The sequence below is a fragment of the Pelmatolapia mariae genome, linkage group LG7 (assembly GCF_036321145.2).
Source record: "Pelmatolapia mariae isolate MD_Pm_ZW linkage group LG7, Pm_UMD_F_2, whole genome shotgun sequence".
Classification (NCBI taxonomy): Eukaryota; Metazoa; Chordata; class Actinopteri; order Cichliformes; family Cichlidae; genus Pelmatolapia; species Pelmatolapia mariae.
The window spans coordinates 33,867,703-33,894,696 of NC_086233.1; the positions used below are offsets into that span (position 1 = coordinate 33,867,703).

Consider the following 26,994-nt stretch of genomic DNA (forward strand, 5'->3'; position numbering starts at 1 on the left):
GCACTCAGAGGCAGCATCATGGCACCTATCGGATTAAAGGCGGTGGTCGGCGAAAGTAAGACTTTTTTTTTCTCCTAATATATGGTGCTCAGAATTTGTGCGGGATATGGTTTTGCTGCGCCCCGATTCGGCTGTGTGTATGCCAGAGAGCGAGTATATATTTAAAAAAAAAAAAAAAGAGGATCGGGAGGGGGACAGGATGCGGGTAGCTGCTAGTGCATCTGAGTGGTGATGATGATAACGATGAAGGTGATGTTCCATTGTATCCCGACGTAAACCGCAGAGGTGTAGTGAGGAAGCACTGGATGCCCTGCGGAGGCTGTTCCGTCCCGTTGGTCTCCTGCGGCGCGGATGCGCAATTGCATGTCAAGCGACAGAGCGTAAAAAACGCTGTTGACAAGCAATGATTAGCCCACTAATCGAAGATGTTGGCATCCTCCTCCGGTGGGATGAGAAGCCACAGAGTAACGAAGCCCGTGTACGCCCTTTTTAGCCACAATCTGCGTTTATTTAAGGACTAATCTGCGTCTGCCTGTGAGCTGCATCCCGATCTGTTTCTGCCTGAATATTGTGCCACAACATGCAGGATGCACGTACTGCTCACATGCTGGCGAGCTAATAATAGCCAACACAATGTAATGCTGTTGCATTGCAAAATGAATGAAGATTAGCAGTCTCCATCCGTGGGATTCCCCGACTTCAGCAGTGCCTCACCCCATCCGATGGAGCATAAATCAGCTGCGTAAAACACCCTTTCTCAGCCGGAGAGCACCACCTATGCTCCGTTTCACGTTAATGGCGGAGTGCACCAGAGTGGAGAAAGTTGCCTTAAAACGGGCGCTGCGCAAGAAATTCCGCATTTTTTGTATATTTTTCCGGACGGCTTTTAATCACCGTGCCCTTTGAGTAGAGTCGGTGCGGCACCGGCAGTCTGTGTAATCCTGCATTATTAGGACACTGTTAACTCGAGGTTCAGTAGCCGATTGTGTCATTTAGGCTCATTATATTTTGGGCTGGTGCTCTAGCGGCGGTACTAGCGGCCTGACTATGGAGGAGGCGCAGGAGGTTCAACTGGGTGCAAGTGTTAGTGGTCGTCGAAAGGCTCAGGAACGAGCCTATAAAACCTGATAGAGATGGCTTAATGTCAGGCCATGTATCATTTCGTCCCTAATTTCTTACACCAAGCTGCTCATTCTCTCTCTCTCTCTCCTCTTTTTTTTTGTTACTGTGCCCTGCCCCTGCTGCAGGATTTGCTTCATTTGGTGTCTGTTGTTCATAGTATTGATTCGGTGTCACATTCACTAATTCACTAATAGAAATCCACACAGATGCTCTGTACCAGGAGCTAATGTGTCACTTTCTGGTCATGACATTGCTGGAATCTGAAAATTCTTAAGCTACACCCAGCTCTGCTCTAAGGTATATTTGCCTCACTGGTGCTGCTGCAGAATTCTGGCTCCCACCCACCCCATCCCATTAAACACACACATAGATGCACATGCGTCCATTCTTGGTCATCGAGATGCAATATATATACAGTATATTTTTCTGCTCTTTGACATGAAGTGAAAGGATTTGTGCATTGTCACAAAGAGGAGCCTTGATCATCAGTAATTTCACATCTACTTTGAATCCAAGAGTACAGTATTAAATCATAAAAAGTATTCTGAGCCTGATGCTGAATGTTTGCACTGTGGCTGAGGTCAGCCCAGACCTGCATTTTTGTAAGTTAGTCTACATTTTTTTTTAATAAAAGACCAGAAGACTGAGTTTTGATAGAAATGATATCATCTGCACGTCCTACTACATTACACAATGCAGCTTCATATGCCAATTATCTGCGCGTGTTTTGCATTCTTTAATTATTTATCACTGTAACTGGCTATTGCATAACCCAGTTTGTGAAAAGCTGAAGGCAGGCCGAGTGAATCATCTTTTTCCTGAGCAATGTAAACACTACGTGCATGTTTCCCAGTAAAGACAAGGACGCAGCGAGGCAACACCTGCTCTACGTTTGGCTAAGGTGAAGCGAGGGCTGTGATTGGTGGAGGTGACGGTGTTGGGGGTAGAGAGTGAAAGAGGGAGGGTGACACCATCGTGGGCTCTCTCTCGTTCTCGCTCTCTCTGCAGCAGTGGATGTAGCAGCCAGAATGAAGGAGGGAGGGAGGGGGGGATGGGCAGCAAGCTGAGCTTCACCCTCCCTGTTTCATGCCTGTATATGAGCATCGGTGCCAGAGCAGCAGAAGGAGAATAAGGCTGAGTGATGAGGACCTCATCAGTCAGCAGTGACCTGAGTCATTTAGAAAGAGATGAGCTGCTCAAACTGAAGGAACACAGTGTTTAGAGTGAGGCGGTGTTCTGTATTTGAGCTATAGACTTTATGGTGATGTCTGTGGGGTCAGATACAGTGGGTTTTATTGTGTTTTGAAGGTTTTCAAGGAAAACCTGCTGACCCAGACAAATAATGTTCCGCCTTTCATTCAGTCATTCAAGCAGATGCTAAAATACTTCATAGCTGTACTTTATATGTTATTGTGTAACATGATAAATACCATAATATACTGAGAAACCAACCTCAGAATCAATTTACATCACCAGATGGCTGTTTAAATCCTTTAAATCCAGTTAATTTTGAAATATTTCTGTAACCATAGACAGCTTTACATTTATTTATTTATTTAGCTCTCATTACCTGCACATTTGTGCTCAAAGTTGGCTTGTAAAGCATGTGGAGTGTTATTAAATCAGTGGTTTTCAAACTGCGGGGCTGGCTCCAGAGGTGGAGCACAGACAACCAGGTGAAAAATGAAAAGTGAAGTTGAATGATTTAGTTTGTTAGGGAAAGTGATCAAAAGTTTTAGCAGCTATTATGTTAACCTTTACCTATACAGTGCCTTTTCTAGAATATGTCCCATTCACCCAGTTGCACACACAAATTCATACAGGTCTTTTTCTAACATTGTCAGGCACGCACACACACTGATGGATAGGAGCAATTTGGGGTCAGTATCTTGACTAGGAATATATTGACATGTGAACCAGAAAAGCCTTTCAAAAGCAAAATTAGACATTTTTTATTGTTTATAATGGATAAAATCTCCGGGATGTGTGATGTAAACTTCTTTTTCCTTCTGAAGTACCACCAGCATACATACTCGTCATCGCCATGCAGCCATTTCAGGTTTAATTAATGCGACGGCCTCCTTAAAAGAGAAAGTGCCACACTGAGGTAGCATTCTCTTCTGGAACTCTGTCTGGAAGCTAGACTCACTTTGAAAAATCATGTGGAACACCTTTCAAGAAAACTGATGCCAAAGATTGGATATTTTTATAGAAACAAATACAAATAGATCAGTGTATAATCCACAATTCAGTCTGTGCTTGACTATGGTGACATTGGTCATATGCATGCTTCTATATCTGTTCTTGCTCACTATTGCATCTAATATGAAAAAGTGGGGTGGTACTCCTCAGCGAATTGAAGAGAGCAGCATTTTATGATGTTTATTTACAAGCCTCTGCTGCAAAGATTGCCTGCCTACATCTGAGCCTTTATGATTTAAACACAGGACTTACAATGTCAGGACATAGGACGCTTCAACATTAGTTGTACGTCTTGTTCAGACTGATTTTTGAAAAACTGTATTCAAATACTTAACTGGATATTAATAGAACAAGCTACAAAAAGATTACAAAGTTACAATTTTGGATTTAACTGGAATATTTTAACAGGTTCTTTGTCTGCAACTAGTTTTGCACACATTTTCTTTATTTGTGATTATGTGATATTTATCATGTGGCTGTCTCATTTAAAAAAAAAAAAAAGGATTTAATAATAATAATAATAATAATAATTAATGAAACTTGCTACTTCAGTATCTTTCTATTATGTCTGTGGTAACCTCACAGTACACAGCTGTGGGTTTGTCCAAATACATGGACATTTCTTCCCCTTTATTTAATAGTGTATCTTACAGAATTCACATTAAATAAAAAGGAAAAACCGTACGTGACTTAATTTTGACCACACTCCCTTTTAAAGTAGTCTTCTTGTCTGCCTTCAGACTGTTTTCAGGGCTGCTGCTGCTCTTATTAGATCATTTGAAGGATCTCCTCCAGTGTGTCACAATGGTGACCCTGCAGGTTTTTTTTTTTTTTTTAGCTATCAGGTTGTTTATTGTCCGAAGATATAAAATTGTGTTACTTAGTGGTGTGACAACTCAAAATGGTTTTTGGTTTTTTGATCAAAAACGTAGTTTTTGGTGAGATTTTATCAAGTAATTAGCAAGCCAGGCAATCATTTTTGATATACGTTTTGCCAGTTTGCTTGCTTTTACCACTCAAAACATTCACTTGTCACTTCTTCCGTCTGTTTGTGCTCACTGAAATGAAACGGTACTAGAATTTGTTGCTCCACTGGGTGCAAAATGGATACAAAAATGAGCCCTGATGTTGCCTTTTATTTTTTAAGACAAACTAAAAGGTAACTCAAGAGGCTGCGTGCTGTAGGGATGCACTGATGTATTATAATGCCAGGTTGACAATGCTGATGGCAGTGGCTGATGTTTATCAGTTGTGTCACATCAATTTTGCGCCAGCTAAATGTTTGGAAATGGAGTGATGGAGAGCTAAAAGACTTCAAAGCAAAGCTAGGAAGTGTTTTGTCTCCAGCTCGAATATACTCACATCCCAAAATGTCAAACAGAGTCAGTTCACTCTTTCTTGGAAGTTTCTGGAAGCATGTTGTTTTTACTCTTCTCTGTTTGGGGTAGTGTGAATAAAAGGAAGGAGGAAGGTTGAAATAGAAAAGGACTTTTATGCACATATTTGCACACACATGCCTTCTATTGACCTTGGAAGCATCACTGAGCCACAGCATCACACACACACACACGTCTGGATTCAGTCTGACGCAGTGCCTGCAGCCCCTGGGCCTCTGTAAAACAAACACACACACACACACACACACACACACACACACACACACACACACACACACACACACACACACTTCCAAACAAATGCACTCTGAAATGTCATGTCACTGCAGTAATAGAGCATGAAGAGCTGGCTGAAATAGAGCTGTGTAATGCAGGGTCACAGTGGCTCTTAATCTTAATGAATTCCCCTTCTCTTTTGCTGAGGATGAGTGCTGTGTCAGAGCTGGCAGACATCCTCTACCTCCCACTCTTCTCAGCAGCACGTGACCACGCTCTCAGTCCTTTTCTTACATGCATACACACACATACAGTGGAGACATATTTAACACCACGTTACAGAAATATCTTCTTATGGAAGATCGCCACAGCACCAGAGCCTGGATGCTCTCCTCTTCCAGCGATGTAAACAAAAACAAGAAATATAGATAGCATGGCTTCGTGATAATTTGTCAAGTTGTTAAATTAACTGTAGGAGGAGTAAAAAAAAAAAAAAAAAAAAAAATATATATATATATATATATATATATATATATATATATATATATATATATATATATATATATGATTTTTTGGGGGGGGGACGGGGGGAATCCTACTTTGTATTTTATGATTTACTGAGCTGGCAGCAACTGCAGAGCTTCAGACAGGCATCCAGACGGGTTGCGTTAGTTTCTTTCTTATATCCATTTCTGCTGTATATTATCTGGTGTTGTCAGCACCCTGGGCTTATTCACCATCTTCTTAGCTCTCTCTCTGGTAAGTGCAGGAAACCTAATTTGTCTTGCTTTCTTGTTACTCTCTTAAATTTCCCTGCACTTGTATTTCTGCAATAGAACTAGAATTAATATCTTGTGACAAAGGTTGGATGAAATTAGGTTAAATATTATTAATGTTGCACGAAGTCACAAAATGGGTCAAGAGAGAAATCTCACAATTTCCCTTAGAATAAGCACTTGGCAGCAATAGGGAGGGAAAAAACAAATAATTTAACCAGCAACCATTTTGATGAGTGATTACTTTAAAGTCAGAGTGAAACAGCTTTTAGAACATCTTTAGCTCCTGAATGTGAGAGATTCAAATTAGAGTGGAATAATAATGGCAGGGATTTGCTGGAATCATTCAGGGATTTTATTTGATTTCTTGTAATGGGTGCAACTTAGGAGTGCACAGAGAGTGCGGTAGCACTGCTGGGCTCCCCGCACGGCTGAGGGAGAAACAGACACATTTTAACTATGACTGTTTGATCATGGCAAAAAAAAGGAAAAAGACAGTTTCTCATAGATGCTCTTAAAATAGTGAATTAATTAAACGTTAAAATAGAAAAATCGTATTGTTTTATTCAAGCTGATTTTCCTAAACTTTAATTATGATTCAAATGCAATAAGTTAATGTAAAGCAAATTAAACCTGCCACAGTCTTGTGCTGACTGAACTTGGATTAAAGGAAAGGAAAGGCAAAAAGAGAAAATTATTGCAAAACAGTTATTTCAACCACAGATTTATAGTAATAAAGGCTGATATAATATCCAATAATGGAAATGATGTTGCTGTATTAGGGACGAGACATCAGTTTCATTTCTTTTAGGAACAGAATAGAGGGGGAATATGATAAAAATACAAAAACAAGTATGTGTTCACATGTTGTATAACAAAATGATCATTTTAACATTTTAAGGGTAAGACATGATTAGCTTAATCTAATAAAATCAGTATGAGATGTTCTCTTAGGGCTTGTCACACTTTTTTTTTTTTTTTTTTCTATAGGATTGTGAAAACAAAGAGCTACTGCTTTTTCTGCACTGGAAAAAAAAGCTGGCTTAAGTAGGTCAGCACTGTGTGTTTGCACAAAAGCAGTTTATTAATATCAGATTCTCATTAAAGGGTGTGTAGTGTTTCCTTTCCGATCTTTCCATTTATTCCATTCATCGGTTGGACGGCTGGTTTTCAATGACTTGCAATGCCTGAGAAAAATTTGGTGCCATATCTTTGCAGATGTGGCGTTTTGTGCATTTGCCCTTGATCAAGGTATCAGCTTAGAGCTGCATTTGATCCCTGGAAGCTGCACAGCAGCTAGCTTCCAATGCTTATAATAGCTTCAGTGCAGAGAAGGAATTTCGGGTATCAGTGAAGAGTTCTTTGTATCTTCTTTCATGTTCTTGTTACTGCATTAGTAACTTTTAGCTGAGTTTCCCGCACTGACACTCCTCCTGTCAGGGGAACAGAGGTGACAGACAACTCTTTGAGGTGCACGTGTGTAGACTCCATGAGAGTGAATCAATGTTCTGCCCACACACGTCTTTAGAGATCAGTCTACCGAGACAGCATTTGTGGCGGGGAGATTTCTGGAGAGTTCTCAGTGGACCTCCAGTAGAGTATCTTTGTGTTTTTGTTTTATTTTTTCTCCTGCTTTCCTTCTTTTTTTCCCCATTTTGCTCCAGTGAACTGCACTCCTGACCTCTGACCTCTGACTTCCTGTCCACTGAAGGTCATAAATCCTCTTCTTCTGCTTTCCTTACAGCCATTTTGTGCCGGCTAGGGCCAGTTTAGGGTGTTACGTAACTGCAGATGGATCTGAAGAGGCTGTTAATGGAAGGATAGCTCCTTCCATTAACAGATAAGATAAGATAAGATAAGATGACCTTTATTAGTCCCACACGTGGGAAATTTGTTTTGTCACAGCAGGAAGTGGACAGTGCAAAAGTTATGAAGGACAATTAGAATAAAATAAAATAAGAATAAATACAGTACACAACTGTACAGAATAGAATAAAAATAGAATACTATATACAGTAGAATAAAATAGAATAAAATATACAATAGGATAAAAATAGAATACAAATGCTATATACAACAGAGTGAAAAATACAACGGTGCCAGAAAGATTATTGCACATTTGTGTTATTGCACATTTGTGGATGTGTGTGTATGATCAGTTAAAGATCATACATACACAGAATTGTTATCTCATGGAGTGTTTTTAGGTTTTGTTAAATCTGGTTAATATCGGTGCTTAAGGTGTACGGAAGAGATGGAACATAGAAACCATTTAGCCTCATTGTAAAGCTATTTTCTTAATTAATATTGAGTTATTTTAATTTTTTTGGTTAATGTAATCTGTTGAAGTGTATGTACAAACAAAAACTCTTTGATGTTTAAAAATACAAAACCTATGACATGGTGAGACTCTGACCATGAAGCTCTGTTTCATTTTTTCTTTTGTGTGTTTGTGTTGTGGTGAAGGCTTTGCTTGCATTTGAGTGCAAGTCCTGCTGATTTGTCTGCGTGTCTCTTTAAGATCAAGCGTGTCACATTCCCTCGGGAATGATGCTGCTGTGAAGCCGAGATCCAGAGAAAAAAAATGGGTCATGTACTCATAGGTGAAAGTCCCTGAAGGGGGGAGAACCACGAGGCAAAGGGAGAAACTGTCAGCCCAAGTCGAGGCTTAGGGGATTGGAGAGTACATCAACACAATCGGCAATATCATTGACATTAGCTCATAATACTGCTTCTTGATATGGCTAACTGTGCTCAGTTTGTCTGGGTTTATAGAGAAGACGTACGCCTTCCCTTATTTTGAACGTGTTAAACATCTAAACACAATTATAAATTAGGTCAGCATACAAACAACTAATCCCACTGAGCCAAAACCAGGCTTCAGGATCTAGGTACTCAAGCACACACACACACACACACACACACACACACACACACACACACACACACACACACACACACACACACACACACACTCTATATCTATGTATATTCTGCAATAATGGAGAGAAAACCTCAACAATCAGATGGCTCCATTAGAATTTCTGTTTTTAATTTTCTTGTTCTTTGTTCTACTTGATTTTTTTCTACTGAAAAAGGGGGTAAAATAGTTACTTTTTTTTCAAGATTTAAGAAACAAAAATTTACTTTTTGTCCTTTAGCCTCTAAAACCTCAAGAAGGGTTAGGAACATTTTAGCACATCATTTGATCCACAAGGGTGCTTAATAATATAAACAAAAGATAACTGAGCCTTTACTGAAAAAGCAGAAGATTTTGGGGGGTTTGAATTCTGTTAGTGAGGTAGGAGACCAAAAAATGCCACAATTCTTAAAAACTTGCAACCTGATGAGATAGACAAGTGTCTGCTGAGGTGCTGAAGATGCAATATTTTAGTAGTGTTTTTAATTTTATGTTTTAACTGTATATTTAATAAAGTCTGCATAATCTAATTTATATTTGACTAGTTTGACAAAGAAATTGTGAACTTTCGTCCCTGCTCTGACGTGCTTATATTGTATCCTGTTTAACTGGATATGAGATGAGATGTGTGTGTATGTGTTTCTGTGCATGTTTGGTTGACACAGCTGCTGCTTGTGTTTGTTCAGGTCCCTTCCCTTCTTTCTGACCGGTGTGTTCCTGTTGTGCCTTTATCAGGAGGTCAGAAAGGAAGAATCCGCAGTCACGCCTCCTCCCAACTCATTTTCAGTCTTCAGTTAGAAAAGAGTGCAGTCCCTTCACTATTAAGTTAACTTCTCTATTTTATTAACTGTCTGAGTCAGTTCACTCAACATTATGAAGGATAACCCCATTAGTCATCCTTTTAATTGAAAAAAATGAAACAAAACTGAAGCTAACAGAAGAGAAGATAAATTGAATTAGTGTATTTGTTGTTTAGTATCTATCAACATTATAATAATTTTTTAACAGAACATAATCCAGAAAAAGTTGTGTACTTGATTTTCCTCAGCTCTATATTCCACTGAGTAGAACCACAGAGATGTTGATTTGATAGTACAGACACTCTGTTGTACTTGTGCTGGATTCAAAAGCGAGACAACCCCCATAGAGCCCCATGTTAAAATGTTCAGTTTCTCAGCATTAAAAGCATATTTATGGTCCGGTAACAAAAATACATTGGCCTCTATGGATCGTTAACCCCAGTAATTCTGTTGGGGTCAGTTCTTTTATTATAACTCTTCTACCTCCATCCTGGACTTGAAGGGCTTCCAGGAGAGATTACTTTAAACCTTTAGGGGCCTCAACCTCCAATCATAATGTCATCAATATACTGCCTTGCAGTTAATGTTAATCTAATATTCTGCTTGCAAACATATTCAAACCTTTTCACAAACCTAAATTCAACTGGATAAATATTAAAACGTTACCTTCAAAAGCAATGACAGTAATTGGGAAAATGCTATGAATGAAATTTAGGGCTGCCCAAAAAAGGGTTCAATGGGGGCTTCTAAGCAATGGCAGCAAAAAGGTTTGAGATGAATCTAAGGAAGAGATGTTCATATGGAAAGTGTAATGTTAAAACATCGAGCTGAAGTAAAGCTTTTGTTCTGAATCGACATTAATGTTTAAGAGATCGATGGACTAAAGAATTTGGACCCTGGAAGAAAACGAAGAACAGTTAAAAATTCAATTTATCTGTATAATTGGAGCTGCTTTTATCTGAGCTCATTTATCAGAGGAAAAAGAGGAAACGGATTAGCAGAGGAAAAGGGAGGACGAGTCACGGATATCCTCAGTCCTGCTTTGTTTTCTGAAGTGTCTCATCCTGTGGCCTGGAGCCGCTGCTGGATGAAACACAAGTCAACTTTTCAGGAATGAAAAGGAACCTGCTTTAATTTTGCAGCTGTTACTTGGAGTGTTTTACAGCAATTTGTCAGCACAGTGACAGCCCCAGCTCTCTAGCTGTGTAAAAGTCACAGGTTTTTTTGGGCTTTTTTAGGTTGTAGTTTGTACTCACAGTGCTTCTTGGCTGACGTAGCAGCTAACAGAACAGGACAAAGGAAATGCTGGAAATAGACTGAAGCTGAGTTGGGGAATCTCTCATTTAGCAAGAATATTTCTACTATATTAAGATCATCTGTCCCACTGGAGGTCAGATACAGTTCGTCTCACTCACAGGAGGTTCAGGCTGAGCTCTGTCTGCTTCAGCTATAGTACATACGATAACTTATTTACTTTTAATCGACCTTTATTTGCATGCATTCTAGCTTTCTTTTATACTATAATGGGTTTTATTTTCCATTTTGTTATGCTTCCATCCTACTTCTGGCATATTTCTCCAATTTTCTGAAAAGCGTCATCATCTGACTTTGAGGAGCATACTGCTTATTGTTTTCGAGGCAGCAAACACTTGCATCCCTCATCTTTTTTTTGCTCAAGCCCTTTTTAATCTGTGGTAATCCATCAGTATCTGTGTGGTCGCAGGTTTTAGCTGGGGCCGGGAGGGCTTAGCGGTTTATATTCACCGTGATCCAACATGATGTTCAACAGTAATTCACCCTTAATGGATTTATCCTAATACGGCTGGCAGATGGTTGGCATACTGATCAAGCCAATATCAGTATTGTGGCACAAACAGGGCCATCGTGCCATAACCTCACAGTGGATACTGGCTTTCCTTTATTGGGTTTCCTTGTCTTTGTAGACACTCATCATTGAGAGAATTCATTCCACTGATGTAGATCTGTGGTGGCTAACCTTACTGGAGGCATGTTATTGTAATAGTAGCATTATTGGATTTTGAAATACATATGAGTAGAATCAAACAGTTCAGGGTTCAGTTATTTTAAGCTTATTTTAATTTAGTTAACCATCCATCCATCCATCCATTGTCTGCTGCTTATCCTTATCAGGGTTGCCAGGGAGCTGGAGCCTATCCCAGCTACCATAGGGCAAGAGTTACTCAAACTTCCTGTTTTTGGACTTGATTTTTACTCCAGTGATTCTCACGGTGTAAGAGTTTGACACTCATACCCAATCTGCACAATTTCTATTAAATATAAATAAATAATATAAAAATGGTCCTGTAGTAGTAAAATGTCTATTTTTAAAGATGTGATTGATTTACTGTCATAAAACAAACATTTTTTTTCTTGCCGTTTCTCCCTCTCACGTTAACTTTGGGCAGATACACACTAAAGGCTGTGTGGCTAATCGAATTTAACTTTCAGTGATTAATAAGGCAAAAAACGTGAGATAAAATGATCATAATGCAACATTTTGAATTATTATGATGCTCTTGGTTCGTCTTTCAGTGCACCCCTTTCCTAGATGCACTTCCTGCCAGGCTGTAGGAGGTTTGCTTCAGGAACTAATAGTTTCCGTTGAATTATAATTAAGGTACAAAAATCCTCTCTTCAGAGAAAACTTTGAATAAATCTGACTTTTGTTCAATAAATTACTATTTTTCAAAGTCTGTGAGTTGTCTTCTTCTTTGTCTTTATCTTCTTTTATCTGCTCGTTGTCACATTAGCACATCATCTACCTCCATCTCACCCTATCTCTAGCATCCTCCCACATCACACCCAACCCTCTGTCCTCCTTCATCCACGAACCTCCTCTCAGGTCTTCCTCTTTTACTCCTGCCTGGCAGCTCCATCTTCAGCATCCTTTGACAATCATTTCTCTGCACATGTCCAAACTAACTCAACCTTGCCTCTCTAACTTTCTATCCAAACCGCTCAAACAGAACTGTTCATCTAATGTACTTGTTTCTAATCCTGTTCCTCGTGGTCACTGACAAACAATAATCGTAGCATCTTTAAATCTGCCACCTCCAGCTTCACCGCCTTATTGTCAATGCTTTCCAAAATCTGTTAGTTAAGAGTTTTAAATATTTGCAGTCTCAATATTGATCTAAATAATTGTGCAGCCCTGATTAGGGAACCCGTGAACCTTTCCTGCTGCTATGAAGTTTGCATGTTTGGTGAGAAACAGTGCCTCCATGTTGGGCTTTGTTCCTTGTTGTTATTTAATAATGTTTGTTTGAAATAAAATGAACAAAACAGTGTGGCATCAAGGTATTTGTTCCTCTAAATAAGTGTGAGTGTTGAAAGGAAAAGTCACAAAATAAAGCCTTCAATAAATTCAGCATGGCATAGTGCAAGATGGAGTTATGTGTACCCTTGAGACACACACACACACACACACACACACACACACACACACACACACACACACACACACACACACACACACACACACACACACACACACACACACACACACACACAGAGGTTATTCTAGCTTTCATAAGGCTAGAGGGAGAGTGCACACTGGACAGGTCGTCAGTCTGTCTGATCCGAGGGTGAATATTAGCTTGCTGTGAAGAAATGGTACATGAATGTGTGTGTTGTGTTTTCTGTGTATGTTTGTGTATTGTTTACTTACAAAATGAATTAAAATATCTCTGCTCAGGTCATAGAGATAAGTATAAGAGGATGGATGGGTGAATGCTTAGATAACGAGCCCATCAGATTTCTGATGATTCTTTTTCTTTCTTTCTTTTACAGAGATTATGAACGATGTTATCAAGAAGGTGAAGAAGAAGGGAGAATGGAAGGTGAGAGGACAGCACTCTGGGTCACGTGTAGTTTTGGGCCCTGATATACAACAAACAAGATGATTAGAAAGCTTTTATCTAGACTCGGGCTGTAGAACTGACTGCCAGCGGGCCCTGTTCTTTTTAGTAAAATATAAATATATTATTTTATTTTATTCTTATAAATTCTGTTTTAGTGTCTCAACCTTTTTTTGGGAATGGGTTGTACCTGTTCATTACTTTAAAAAAAAGTGCTAATACAGTCATTGAGCAGTTCTTTTCAAAGAAGCATAACTGGACTTTGCTCTGAATCTGTAGCTTATGTTTCAAAATTAGACCTGAGTCAGTAAAAGGAAAAAAAAAATGTACTGGTGAAATTTGTGGGACTAAATATAGGGTTTGCCAAACAGTGTCTTGTTCCAGCTTTACAAATGTGCAGTAAATGAACCGTTTAGCTTAAACTTATAGGTAAAGTTAATATCTTGGGGTTAGAAGATTTATTTGTTAATGTTTGTTTCTTTTTACAATTGCTTTACATTTTTTAGTCAGATAAACACCTATAACAAGAAAAACATATTATTATTCATGGAATGGATGAATAATAGGATAGAATGGAAATGGAAAAAAATTGAAAAAGAAAAACCACTGCGTGCCTTACATGCACAGACTTGTTGGATGTAACTGGGTTTTAACAAAATCTAAGGACAAAGAAAATACTCGCCCTCGCTACCTAGTGTAAAATAATAACATTAATCCTGTTTAATATTCATAGATTATTCAAAATTTATTTGTATAGCACATTTAAAAACAACAGTGTTGACCAAAGTGCTTCACAATCGGTTAAAAACAAGAGAAAACAATAGAGAAACAAATACAGATAAATTAGGAACAAATACAGATAAATGAGAAGACTATGAATTAACATAAAAACATAAAACAGGCCTGATGGTACTCATACTGAACTCGAATTAAAAGCCAAAGTAAAAAAGTGAGTTTTAAGATGCGATTTAAAAGACTGAATAGACTCTGAAGTACGAATATCCTCTGGCAGATTATTCCAGAGTCTGGGTGCCGCTACTGCGAAGGCCCGATCTCCTCTATGCTTCAGTCGAGACCTTGGTTGTGCTAAGAGCATCTGGCTAGACGATCTCAGTGCTCTTTTGGGGTCATACATGTTGAGGAGTTCGTTTAAATAACTGGGCGCCATATTATTTAAAACTTTAAAAGACTCTTAAAATCAATGCGATACTTTACAGGGAGCCGGTGTAAATTTGCTAAAACTGGAGTGATGTGTTTATACATTCTAACACCTGTTAAAAGACTTCCAGCAGCATTTACCATACCATGAGGCCTTCCAGACTCTTCGTCAACTCTTTACGGAGACACAACTAAATGTGTTCTTTTCGAGCAGCTGCACTATTTTGGCTCATTAGATGGAATGGATCCATTTCAGATGTTGCTAATTTGCTAAATGTGTCTGAGTAAAGACTGTGCAGAAATACCCAGCCAAATAATCTATTAGTCAAATATTTGAATGTTTCTAGAATCGGTCTTTATTAGTCATGTAACAGAGGCTTTTGGGCAGACCAATGGAAGGAATGATTCTCACCATCCCAGGAGATTACATTTTCAATAGTTCTTTTTTAAATGTTTTCCAAAAAGACATTAGAAGACAACAGTAGAAAATATAATAAAAGATAAAATGGATACAAAACCTATACACAATATATATCTTGATGCGTAAATATGCAAATGGAAAAACGTTTTTCATCACAGTGGTGCACATTAAATAAGCCAGAACAACTAAGACACACAAAAGACCTTGAAGCCTGGATGTGAATAAACCTGAGTCATCACTGCACAGTGTCTGTAAGGGATTATTCGAATAAGACTGTTTTATTGTCAGCTACATGTAATTAGAGTAATAAAAAGTAGTTACTGCCTTTGTGTGTTGCTAGGCTCTGATTGTGGACCAGCTGAGCATGAGGATGTTGTCATCCTGCTGCAAGATGACAGACATCATGACAGAGGGCATCACCAGTAAGAGCCCATCACATTTAACTATTTCTCTGCACTGCGAGGCTTATTTTGTTCGTACCTGCGACTCTTTAACTTGTCTGTGCCTGTTTCTGTAGTTGTGGAGGACATCATGAAACGACGAGAGCCACTGCCGAGCCTGGAGGCCATTTACCTGATTACACCCACAGAGAAGGTAGGGATACCCCTTCTTTTACAATGTAGATACCTATAGAGGCACATCCCTGTCAACAGGTATGCACTTTTAGAAGAGAGATCAGACAAGCTGTCATATTCTCAGGCAGCTGTTGACTTAGTCAAGAAAGATCGCTCATGCTTCTTAGTTTCCATGATCTATCTTTACATCCAAATTTCTTTTATTTGTTGAAAGTTGTACAGAGTTTACAGTGTACCTCGAGTTGAATGTTGCAGACCACGAGAGAGAGAGGCTGCAGAGCTTGGTCATTAGGGAGGGACTCAGAGTAATGGTTATCCCTCCATATTGAAAGGTTTCAGTTAAGGTGGTTCTGGTATCTGATTAGGATGCTCCTGAATACCAAGCATTAGTGCCCAGAGCAGCTCTGGGACATTCTGGAAAGATTATGAGTCTTACCTGGCTGATGTTCCCTTGGAAGAACTAGAGGTGGTGGCTGGGAGGAGGGAGATGTAGGCATCTTGGCGCAGACTGCTGCCCCTGCAACACGGACTGGGATAATTGGAATCAGAATCAGCATACTTTAGCAGCGATAGATGGATGAATTTTTCTTGGAGAAAAAAAAATCATTAATTTCTCTTAGAAGTGAAGAAGCTTCTTGGATGAGAGGTGAAACGTCTTCAAGAAACATAAAAAAAGTCCAGTCAAGCTCCTTAGATTCATGAATTTCAATCTTATACTTTTACACTAACATAACTTCACAAATTAACGAATGGTTTGGGAAAATGAAAGTGAATTTTCAAAACGTAACACGTGGTAGGGTTCTCCAAGTCAGGAAGGCCAGGCCAGTGCGGACTCTTGGGACGCTGGAGAATGTAAACGCAGCTCATGGTTTGAAAGGAAAAGACTCACGCGCACTAACCTCCACTTGCAACTTGACTAGCTACCAAAATATTGATCAGAGAAGCTCACATTACAAAATGCACATATTGTAAGGATTGTCCTTGCTTCACGTTATCTTGAAGATTAAAATACAGAACTTTCATCGCAACACATTTAACCTGTTTCCCTCTCTTCAGTCCGTCCACACCCTCGTTGCAGACTTCAAAGACCCTCATTCATCTAAATACAAGGCAGCCCATGTTTTCTTCACTGACTGTGAGTACACACAAGGACTTTACAGACAACCTTCTATTTGATATAGTGTTGATGCTGCTAAACGAGACTGTTTTGGATGTTGAGGGTTTTTTTTTTTTAAATTGTTGTAACTTTTTCTTTTATAGATATGAAACCGAATGCTCTCATTGATGTTGTTAGAACATCTAATCCTACAGTTTCCTCAAAGTTCTTATAGTCACCTATTGTCTTCTTGTTTTGAAACACATGTGAGCTGGTTTTATTAGGCCAAGTAAGAGAGGATCTTTTTGTGCTAATAATCAAATATTCCCCTAATTTATAGTGTTTTGTAGACAAATTAAGTAAAACTATACAAAAGTAGTTATTTTTCTTTAAATATGCTTTATCCCTGCACTATTACAGAGGGTTACAGCTTCATAATAAGAGACTGAGTGACTACGATGTTGCAGTTTCCCTTTAACAGAAACATCTGGGCCTTAGAGGTGTTTTTATAGTGGAAGAATCTAAAGCTGCATCATGTTAAATGAAGGACGAGCTTCCATTGAAGCACTCTTCATATTACAAAATAATATGAAGAAGTTTAGTCAAAGATGATATTTTAGAGACATCATAGGTCGACTCAAACTCTGGTGTTTAAGTGTATTTCTCTGTGAATGTGACTGAAACTAAGCATCATGTGATATTTTCCAGCCTGCCCCGATCCTCTCTTTAATGAGCTGGTGAAGAGCCGGGCTTCCAAAGTCGTCAAGACTCTGACGGAGATCAACATCGCCTTCTTGCCCTACGAGTCTCAGGTAAACATGGTGATGGTGCATAATGAAATGAAGAAAATGTCCTCAAAGCATGTTTAATCTCTATAAAAAGATTCTGCATACCAATACGCATAATCAGTATGAAAGTTGTGCCCACTTGTTAAATGATGATGACCCTGATTTCAATTTCAACTGTGTCCTGCATTGGAGGAGCCTCTTGTCTTGAATAGACACAATCGCATCAATAACTATTAAGACATCATTCTCTGCTTCTCCAGGACACAGACAGCTCATCAGGAGCTTTTCATAGCAAGTAATTCAAATGTTGCAGCAAGATATTGATGACTGACCTCGTGTTGTGATGTGATCATCTCAGATGTTCACTTGGCTGAAGCTTTGTCCATTTCTGGTTACTTCTTGGTGCAATATGACAGCATTTCTCTGTGCTTGTCCCTGAATGGTCTTTTAAGAACCCTATTCCGACATCATCTCTATGCTAATGTGTTTAAATTAACCTATCCATAGTTCTATAGCTAACCACGAGGTAGCAGATTACGATATATCATGTAGCTTCACTAACCCTAAAAATGTTGATGGCATCATCATCAAAATATTATCTTAAGATACTTTAATGGATGCCTGGATGTTAAGCTTTATTGTAACACCCGGGAGAACAGTCAAACTCATCAGTTTATTGGAGGTGAAGCAGTTTGGATGGTTTCTTGTATCTTCTGTGCTTGTATGCTTTTGGGACTTAACTTAGGTAACAAAGTCCATGTGATGGGCAAAAGAAAAGAAATCCCCAATCCTGCTGTCTAATTGCAGTTTAGCTTTTTAAAGCACATCTGCATTTTCAAACACTGACAACTGTGCAGAACAAAAACTTCCACTCAAAGTCCATAAATATGCATTATTGTCCTTAACTATTGCCTAAAACGCCAGAGCCAGTGGTTTTGGTCCAACATAGCTTGTTTACCATTTATAGAGATGGTTCTGGGAGTCTGCATCCATTAACACCTACATGTAGGACTAGAAATCAGGCTTTTCAAAAGGGACTGAAATCTGCAGTGACTGAGGTTATAATAAAAGAAACCATGCACATGCATGGCTTTATAAACGATTAATTTAGATCAAGATTTGTGCAATTAATGCCTTCTTGTGCTATTTCACAGCACACTTTTCTACACAAAACTGGAAATGACTGAAACCCAGTTGAGTTTTATTGTCTGTTAGTGACAACAGAGAGAGGAGGAGAGGGAGAAAGATCCAGAGATGGAAAGCTTGAGCAAGAGCAGCTGCAGAGATCGATTAAGACAGGTGGGAGGAGAGAAATGCTGCAAAGGATGTGGACAGGAATAGTAACAGCGAGGTTATTGGTCGGAAGAGTCAAGGATGGCTAAAGAGAGGCAGAGCGAGAGGACAGAGAAACGCACTCAGGTGGAGACTCGGCACAAAGCTGCTGACTCACCAGACTCTCTGTTTACTGCCAGACTGTTCCAGAAAGACTCACATTTATCACACTGATTTCTCTCCCTCCCACCTGCTTCCCCACCCTTTGCTCCATTTAAAAAAAAAATGCTGCCTCCATCTTGTCTTTTTCTCTGCCTCTGTCTGTTTTCTAGATTCTTTTTTTAAACTCACGTGCACTTTCTTATCTTGCTGCTGTCCAGGCGCTTTTTCCCTCTTATTTGCATTTACTCCATCCCTTTCTCCAACTATTTTACCCCCATTTTCCCCTCCAGCAACCACCCCTCTATTTACTGCATCTCTCTCTTTCTGTCTGTCCTTTGCTCTCACAATCTAAAGATGCTTCTTGGCCCACAATGCTTTGCTTCCCTCTTGTCTACTATGATTAATTCAGAGTCACTGGTTTTCTGCTTCAGGCAAAAATGCTGCCTCATAGTCCCACCCACACACTTGCCCAATTGGGCGATTCACATCCACACAGTGGGCTGCAGCCAATGGTGGCTGTTCTGAGGCAGGGACCCTTCTGCAGCGCAGGAGTGTGGTCATGTGACTGTGGACAGATGGGTTGGGAGAAGGGAGTGGTAGTGATGCAGGAGAGGAGAAAAGAGAGGAGGAAGAGGATAGAAACGAAAAGAGACAGAGGGAGGAGGTGAAATAATGGAACAGTAAAAGACAAAAGAGAGAGTGTAGGATGATATGGTGAAGATCGAGTCGAGAAGACATTAAAGTGCAGGGGGATGAAATGGTAGAGACTGAAAAAAGAGAGGGAGAAAACATGAAAACGATAACCGAGATCAAACAGTCGATTTGTGTAAAAGCTGAAACACTTAACACACATGCAGATGTTAAAAGCCTTGCGTCCTTTCTCCCCCTCTGTCTTGGAAATGCAGTTCAGTTTAATGCTTTTCAAAGAAGTTGTTTCTGGAGAAGCTTAGCATGAAGAAACACAGGTGTACTTTTCCTCGCTGCTCTCTCTCTCTTGCACACATCATCACTGGGAGATGTGAGGAAGAGACGCCCGGGAGGGAAGCAAAGACACACTTAGTTGTGAAGAAAAAAAAAGATCTTCTTATGCACATTAGGAAAAAAGTATATCAGACAAATTAGTTCAAGAAGCTAGAAACACTCATGTCAGCACAGTTAGCTGAAGAAAAAAATGACATTTCCTTGTATTTGTGTGTGCAGGTGTATTCTCTGGACAATCCAGATGCCTTTCACAGTTTCTACAGCCCTCATAAGACCCAGCTGAAGAACCCAGTGATGGAGAGGCTGGCCGAGCAGCTGGCGACGCTCTGTGCCACCCTGAAAGAGTATCCTGCTGTCAGATACCGAGGGTGAGCAAACAGGGGGCGTTGCAGTACAGTACAGACTGCTTCTGCGGTTGTAAAACTTAAAATGTTTTTACATCTGTCATGCTTTGTTTTCCTTTATTTATCTTCCCTCCCGCTTTCCCGTGTCTGACAGGGAGTACAAGGACAACGCCACCCTGGCCCAGCTGGTTCAGGACAAACTTGATGCATACAAGGCTGATGACCCCACCATGGGAGAGGTGAGCTCACGAGAAATCAAAATGTTGTCACTTTAAATATCCTGCTTATTATACTTTTCACTTAGCACATCATATTCTCGTTGTTTTAACCTGTATCAGGGCTGTCCATGAGATCAGGTTACAGCTTAACTTGATCTCCATTTGCTGTAATCAGTAAAACCACTGCACTTAAATCTTTCAGATTTTCAGAACGCTCTTCTTAAAAGAGTAAAGCCTGGAGAGGATATTTTAAAGTAGAACTAAAACCTTCACGTGTAGAGTTTTTGTTATTGAATAATACAATAATACAAGCTGTATCAAAAAGAATCATCTTTTTAAATTAATGGACAAAGAAGGTTTTAAAACACATGGCTGAATATAAAGGTTTACACACAAAACTTATATAATATAAATATGGATATAAAAAGTGCCATGCTTCTGAATGCAAAATAATCGTGCATGTAGTTGCAGTTGCACAGCTGAATTCTACACGAGACCGGATGCATGATTATCTAATTGTTGTGCGTCTCCCTCTGTAGGGTCCGGATAAGGCTCGCTCACAGCTGATCATTCTGGATAGGGGATTTGACCCCGTCTCACCTGTCCTGCACGAGCTCACCTTTCAGGCTATGGGCTACGACCTGCTGCCCATTGAAAATGACGTCTACAAGTATGAGCAAACACTGCTGTTTAAATTTTACTTGAGCATCATTTGCTTTTATGGGCAATTTGGCCATTGCTGTTTGGTTGATTCTTCTCCAGATATGAGACCAGCGGCATCGGAGACTCACGTGAGAAAGAGGTCCTTCTGCATGAAGACGATGACCTGTGGGTGAGCCTGAGACACAAACACATAGCCGAGGTGTCCCAGTGAGTACTTTTCATTCTGTTCTTTATTTTCCACTCAGGCTTTTGATATCAAATTAAATAATTCTCATATGTTACGGTCTTCTTGTCACTAGGGAAGTGACACGCCAGCTGAAAGACTTTTCTTCCAGCAAGAGGATGAACACCGGAGAGAAGGTAAAGGCAACTCTGTGGAGGGAGGTGATGCTATGAGTATGAATGTAAAGTTTTGTGAAAACATCAGGGGTGTCCTGTGGTTTACGTCATCGCCGCTTTATTGGACATTAATCGTGTAACTTAGTGTTGTTTTTGTTTCAACAGACCACGATGAGGGATCTCTCCCAGATGCTGAAGAAGATGCCTCAGTACCAGAAGGAGCTCAGCAAGGTTTGTGTGTTTTTTGAGTCTGTGCATGCCTTTCTTTGTGTGTGCGTGTGCATACGCTGACCTGTTTTGTCTTTTTCAGTACTCCACTCACCTGCAGCTGGCTGAGGATTGCATGAAACATTACCAGGGAACAGTGGACAAACTGTGCCGTGTGGAACAGGTGAGACGGAAGCAGAAAGAGGGGATGAGGAGAGAAAACCAGAGGGAATAGGAGGGGGAAGTAGCAGAGGCGAGGACAAAGAGCACAGTGCAGCGATCAGGGTTTTAAAGTAAGACGTTACAAACGAGAGGTTTTCTGTTGCAGGATCTGGCTATGGGCACAGATGCTGAGGGAGAGAAGATCAAAGATCCCATGAGGGCCATTGTGCCCATCCTGCTGGATGCCAATGTCAGCACATATGACAAGATCCGCATCATCCTGCTTTACATTTTCCTTAAGAACGGTAAGCGACAGAATATAAAATCAAATGAAAATAAGACAGAAATATATATTTACTTTCTAGTAAACTGTTTATACAAATCTAAGTTAGTGTTATTATTATTGTCTTAAACATTTTTATACATCTGTATAAATTGCCGTTGCTTTAGCTGATGTTTGAATTTTGAATCTCAGGGAAGTAGAGTACGCTCATTCTTGTGTGTTATTTAATGTGAGTGAGTGGCCCATGAAAATGTGGCGTTATTAAATATTTTTTATTATCATTTAACATTTAAAATATAAAAGAAAAATGAATGCAACAATGTTATGGGTTGTTTTATTGAAGCAACATGCAGGAACTTGGTGATATCAAAACAAACAATTTTTGTTTTACAAATCTTGTTAATATTTTGTGTACATTTGTGTGCTTAGGCATTACGGAGGAGAACCTCAACAAGCTGATCCAGCATGCTCAGATTCCCCCCGAGGACAGTGAGATCATCACTAACATGGGTCACCTGGGCGTCCCCATCATCACAGATGTGAGCGTCTCCTTATTATCAGCTTACTCATCCTTTCCTAATTCCTTTTGTTATAAACTAAATTTTGAATGCTTTCCTTAAATACATTTTTAATTAATTGTATTGTAGTTTTTGCCTTTTAATATTAACGCCAATAGACTGTAATGGAAATTTGCTTATATTATGTAATCTGTCACAGCACAAGTCTTCCCATCAAAGAAGCTGTCTGTGTAGTTTCACTTTAAAGCACAAACTGTGTGATGTTTTTCATTTGGACAGTCTGACCCTTGGACAAAAAAGCCTAAGATGCTGGAAGTCAAACTACTTCACGCTTCATAGATGTTGGGTGAAATAAAGCAGGCTAACATAGAATTATGAAAATATTGTATTTAGGCTTTTCTTTATTTACATTAAATTGTTAATTTGGTTACTTATATAATTGGTGGGGGATTGTGTATCATTGTATCTGTATCACTGACCATTAACCAACACAGAAATCACAACATGCCACATTTTGGGGACATCTCAAATGCAATTTCTTATGTTGTCACGTTTTGAATCCAGGTTATTTCCACTGTACTGCAGCATGTTTGATGGGGCTTCAGGCGGTACACTTTTCAATAGGTGTTTGACAACGTCAGGGTTGCTCCTTATCTTCAAACCTGTTTTTGATTTTCATGGAAGAGCTCTCAAGGTGTCGTCAGTCGTTTGGGAGTGTGGGGCTACCTCCAGGAAGGGAATTCAAGTATCATGGGCTTTTATGCAGGAATGACGGGAAGGTGGAATGTGAGTTGGTGCTGTGTCAGCAGTAATGGGGCTTTGCAGTGACCTGCTGTGTTGAGAGATCCAACCCTCAGCTGTGGTCATGAAGTATGGGTAACGATTGAAAGAGTAAGATTGTGGATTGAGTTTCCTCCACTGGGTAACTGAGATAAGCCTTAGAGAGGGGCTGAGAAGCTCAGACCTCAGGAGGGATTGTGGAGCAGAGCCTGTGCTCTGTGTCACATGTGTGTTCCAAGAAACTGGTTGAGGTGGTTTGGGCCTGGTTAAGATGCCTCCTGGGCGTCTCCCTGTGGAGGTTTGGTGGGCACGCCCAACTGACAGACCCAGAACACACTGGAAAAATATATATCTTGTTTGTCCTCATAGCTGAGGCTTCAAACTGCTTTAAACACTCAGTTTCAGACAGTTTTTCTACTCTTGGCTGTTCAGCAGATGAGAGCAGATATTCCTAATATGGTCACCTCAAGCACAAAGTTTCGGTTGTGAGCACAGAAGCCTCACCAACCTGCTATTTAAGCTCTATTTCTGTGGGGGTAGCCAATCAGATTTTAAGATAAGTGCAGATTATTTTGACCTGTGACTCATGCAAAGCTACTCTAATACAATCCAAGAATAAAGCTACTAGTTACCTAGTCGTTACTCTGAATATATGAACGCACTTGGAGATCTGTTCACATCAGCTCTGAGAGAAAGTGAAAGATGACTAGCGTGTTTACACAGATAAATAACCTAATCTGTAGCATCAGGACATTAAGCTTTCGTTATCTAATGTCTAGCAGATCAGTTTGTGCTGTTTTTAATGAGTGCTCAAGGAAAGCGTCTATTATTTCCACTTCCACTTTCTCATCTATTCTTTCTTTTCTCAGTCCACCCTCCGCAGAGGGAAAAAGGTCGACAGGAAGGAGCGTGTGAGCGAGCAGACCTATCAGCTGTCCCGCTGGACACCGCTGATCAAGGACATCATGGAGGTGTGTTTCTAGGCATTTTATTTTATTATGTGTTAAGAAAACTAAAGAGCTTTATATAACCTGCTGTCTGGCAGATGCATTGAAGTGTCTTAGTATTTTAGTTTCAAAAACATCTCAACTATAGAAGCAGTTATTCATTTTCCCTCAAGTACTCCTAACTTATGTATTCAAAAGTAGCTGTTACATACTTTTCACTTCTCATACACCCACAACAGTCTCAGTCAAACATTAGCTTTTCCTGCCTAGTTGTCATCTACTATATTCAGGGGTGCACATAAGTGGTCCGCAGGTGTGCATTCGCTGTCAAAATAAAAGACGCGCACCAGATAAGAAGTTGCAATGCGCGTTTGTGTACATATAAACGGCACTGTTTTTGTCCACTAGAGTGGGATTTTCACGGCATATTCTGCACCACATCTCTGTGCGTTCATCATTTGTTTGAACCCAGCTAACCTCCTGCAACCACTTTTCCGAGAATACGCGCTTCTTTTGCGGTTCGGACTCCTTCTGACATTTCTGTGGAGGTGGAGGAACACCAAAGTAATTGCTTAAAGGAGCTTGCTTCTTCGACATCTTTAAGAGTTCTAAACAAATGTCTGTCCTCCTCAGAAAATCTTATGTACGCAAACGCGCGTTGCAACTTCTTATCTGGTGCGCGGCTTTTCTTTTGACAGCGCATGCGCACCTGCGGACCACTTATGTGCACCCCTGAATATATTTAGCCCCTTTATTTGTGCAAAGCTGATTCTGCAGTGGACCTATGCAGTGGAAGTTGCTAAGAGATGTGAATTTGCCTATTTCAAGTGTGTGCGTGTGTGTGTGTGTGTGTGTGTGTGAGAGACAGAGACAATATTGCTAACAAGGATATGTTTTATTTTTGTTTTTTTTTGTTCTCTTGCAGGATGCTATTGACGATAAACTGGACACCAAGCACTATCCTTACATCTCTACCCGCTCCTCTGCCTCCTTCAGCACCACTGCAGTCAGGTACATACACACACACACACACACACACACACACACACACACACACACACACACACACAAATACATTTTCAAACAACATAGCATCTCATTTCATGGTTGTAGCATTTTCAAATTATGAAGAGAGAAATGGAGGTGTTGTATCAGTAGTAATTTGGGATGGAAGATGAGTCTGATGGGACTGAAAAGAAACAGAACAGGGATGTGCTGCTGCTGCTGCTGCTTTACCTTAATATGGAGGAAACAACCATTTCTTGCAGTTACTTCCTGATTATGTTATTTCACTGCCCTGGATTTGTAGAAAATGGTATAAATTCAGCAATACCTCCTTATACTCTGGTCCAGTCTGTGTGGATGCTGCTTATCCTGCATCCTCTCTTGCCTCTTTTACTGTCCCTCCCCCACAGCTGCACACACACCCAGCATCAAGTACCTTGTTGTGGGTACTATCAGATAACAGCTGTTACGTTCAGAAAGTATTTGCAGGTGAAATTTTACTTTATCTTGCTTATTTGGTTTTTGCTCTGAACATAAATTGGCTATGTGTGATGTGATGTAGGTACAAACCGATTCACCCGTCTGCAGCTCATTCCCTTCCTTCGCTCTAAAACCTCAACTCTTGTTTTTCTTATTCTAGCTAGTAATATAATCCTCTCACGGTGTTCTTCTTAGTCTGGTCAGGTTCCTGCCTGCAGTGGAAAATCTCTAAAATTTCACTGTATTGCACGAGGTGGTGCACAGAAACTGTTAGCACATGGATGGCAAACAGGAAGAAGCATATGCTGTGTTAACAAAAAACACACTGAACAATACATGATTATAAAAACGGAGAAAAAGACCTAAGATGGAGCTAAAGGAGAGTGGATATTGACATGGTCTATCCATAGTTTTGACTCAGAGCGACTGGGACACTGGAGGGCAAAACAGTACTGTGGTCCTTTGCCCTTCAGCCATCCTTCGAATGTCTTCGAGTTTAAATTGGCCAAAATGCCAAATAGTTGCTGTGCTATCTGATGCACTAATCAGCGTTTATTTACAGCCGCCAGAGGCATGTAGATTATGGCACCAACATGTGAACACATTCCTAACACTCTCCTAACCCTGAATTACAGGCCACCAATTCCTGCTTATCCAAATCAACCCTAACTAATGCTAGTAATACTACCAGAACTTTGCTGGTCCTACATTGTAAAAGTCCAGCGCTTATCTTTTATTTAACTATGAATAACTTCTTATTCTTCACCTCCCTCACGGCAGAAGTATTTACCTATCCTGATTTGAAATACATGTAGCTGTCTGTACTTTGAAAGCTTTCATTGCGATTCACTGCGAGATGCAGGTAGATGTCACCGAACAGGAGCTGTGGGAGAGAAGTTGGCACTTTGAAGGATTTAAATAAAGCTGCTGAGCAGAATATGGATCCCAAGATTTGTAGTTTCTATTCATATCGTCGTTTTTCCTCCATGAATAGATGATCCGAGTAGCCTTTCCTCGAGACAAGTGAAACAACTTTTGTCCCGGAGTATTACCGACTGTCCACTATTAGCCGTCATGGTGGAGTAATATTTTACCAGCCAGGGTAGTTAGTCGGTTATGCAACTGAACTATGATTAACATAACTCAAAATAAGTATAGATTGAAGATTGAGTTTTTTCTGTATCATTATTGTAACATACTTACCTTCAGTTAAGACACTATTTTGAAAAAAACAAAACACACAAAAAAGCCCCTCAAACATTAAGCCCACAGGGGAGGAAGGAC

General features: G+C 39.9%; 2 protein-coding genes across 3 annotated transcripts in view; one reads left to right on the forward strand and one right to left on the reverse strand.

Moving 5' to 3' along the window:
- niban2a (niban apoptosis regulator 2a) overlaps positions 1-16,039 on the reverse strand; it is a 51,109-nt gene extending 35,070 nt beyond the window's left edge. The window contains exon 1 of the mRNA XM_063478873.1: positions 15,902-16,039. Within this exon, the coding sequence (XP_063334943.1) occupies positions 15,902-16,022 (121 nt within the window). The 5' untranslated portion in view covers positions 16,023-16,039. The remainder of the gene's footprint in view (positions 1-15,901) is intronic.
- The window catches only part of stxbp1a (syntaxin binding protein 1a), a 37,229-nt gene that overhangs the window by 73 nt on the left and 10,162 nt on the right, over positions 1-26,994 (forward strand). For both annotated transcript variants that reach the window (XM_063478876.1, XM_063478875.1), the window contains exons 1-17: positions 1-55; positions 13,244-13,293; positions 15,231-15,312; positions 15,408-15,484; positions 16,522-16,600; positions 17,270-17,373; positions 19,984-20,132; positions 20,263-20,347; positions 20,866-20,996; positions 21,089-21,196; positions 21,289-21,349; positions 21,494-21,559; positions 21,639-21,719; positions 21,864-22,002; positions 22,410-22,519; positions 24,148-24,249; positions 25,151-25,236. The exon at positions 1-55 is cut by the window's left edge and continues 73 nt beyond it. In XM_063478876.1, the coding sequence (XP_063334946.1) occupies positions 19-55; positions 13,244-13,293; positions 15,231-15,312; positions 15,408-15,484; positions 16,522-16,600; positions 17,270-17,373; positions 19,984-20,132; positions 20,263-20,347; positions 20,866-20,996; positions 21,089-21,196; positions 21,289-21,349; positions 21,494-21,559; positions 21,639-21,719; positions 21,864-22,002; positions 22,410-22,519; positions 24,148-24,249; positions 25,151-25,236 (1,547 nt within the window). In that variant the 5' untranslated portion in view covers positions 1-18. The remainder of the gene's footprint in view (positions 56-13,243; positions 13,294-15,230; positions 15,313-15,407; positions 15,485-16,521; positions 16,601-17,269; positions 17,374-19,983; positions 20,133-20,262; positions 20,348-20,865; positions 20,997-21,088; positions 21,197-21,288; positions 21,350-21,493; positions 21,560-21,638; positions 21,720-21,863; positions 22,003-22,409; positions 22,520-24,147; positions 24,250-25,150; positions 25,237-26,994) is intronic.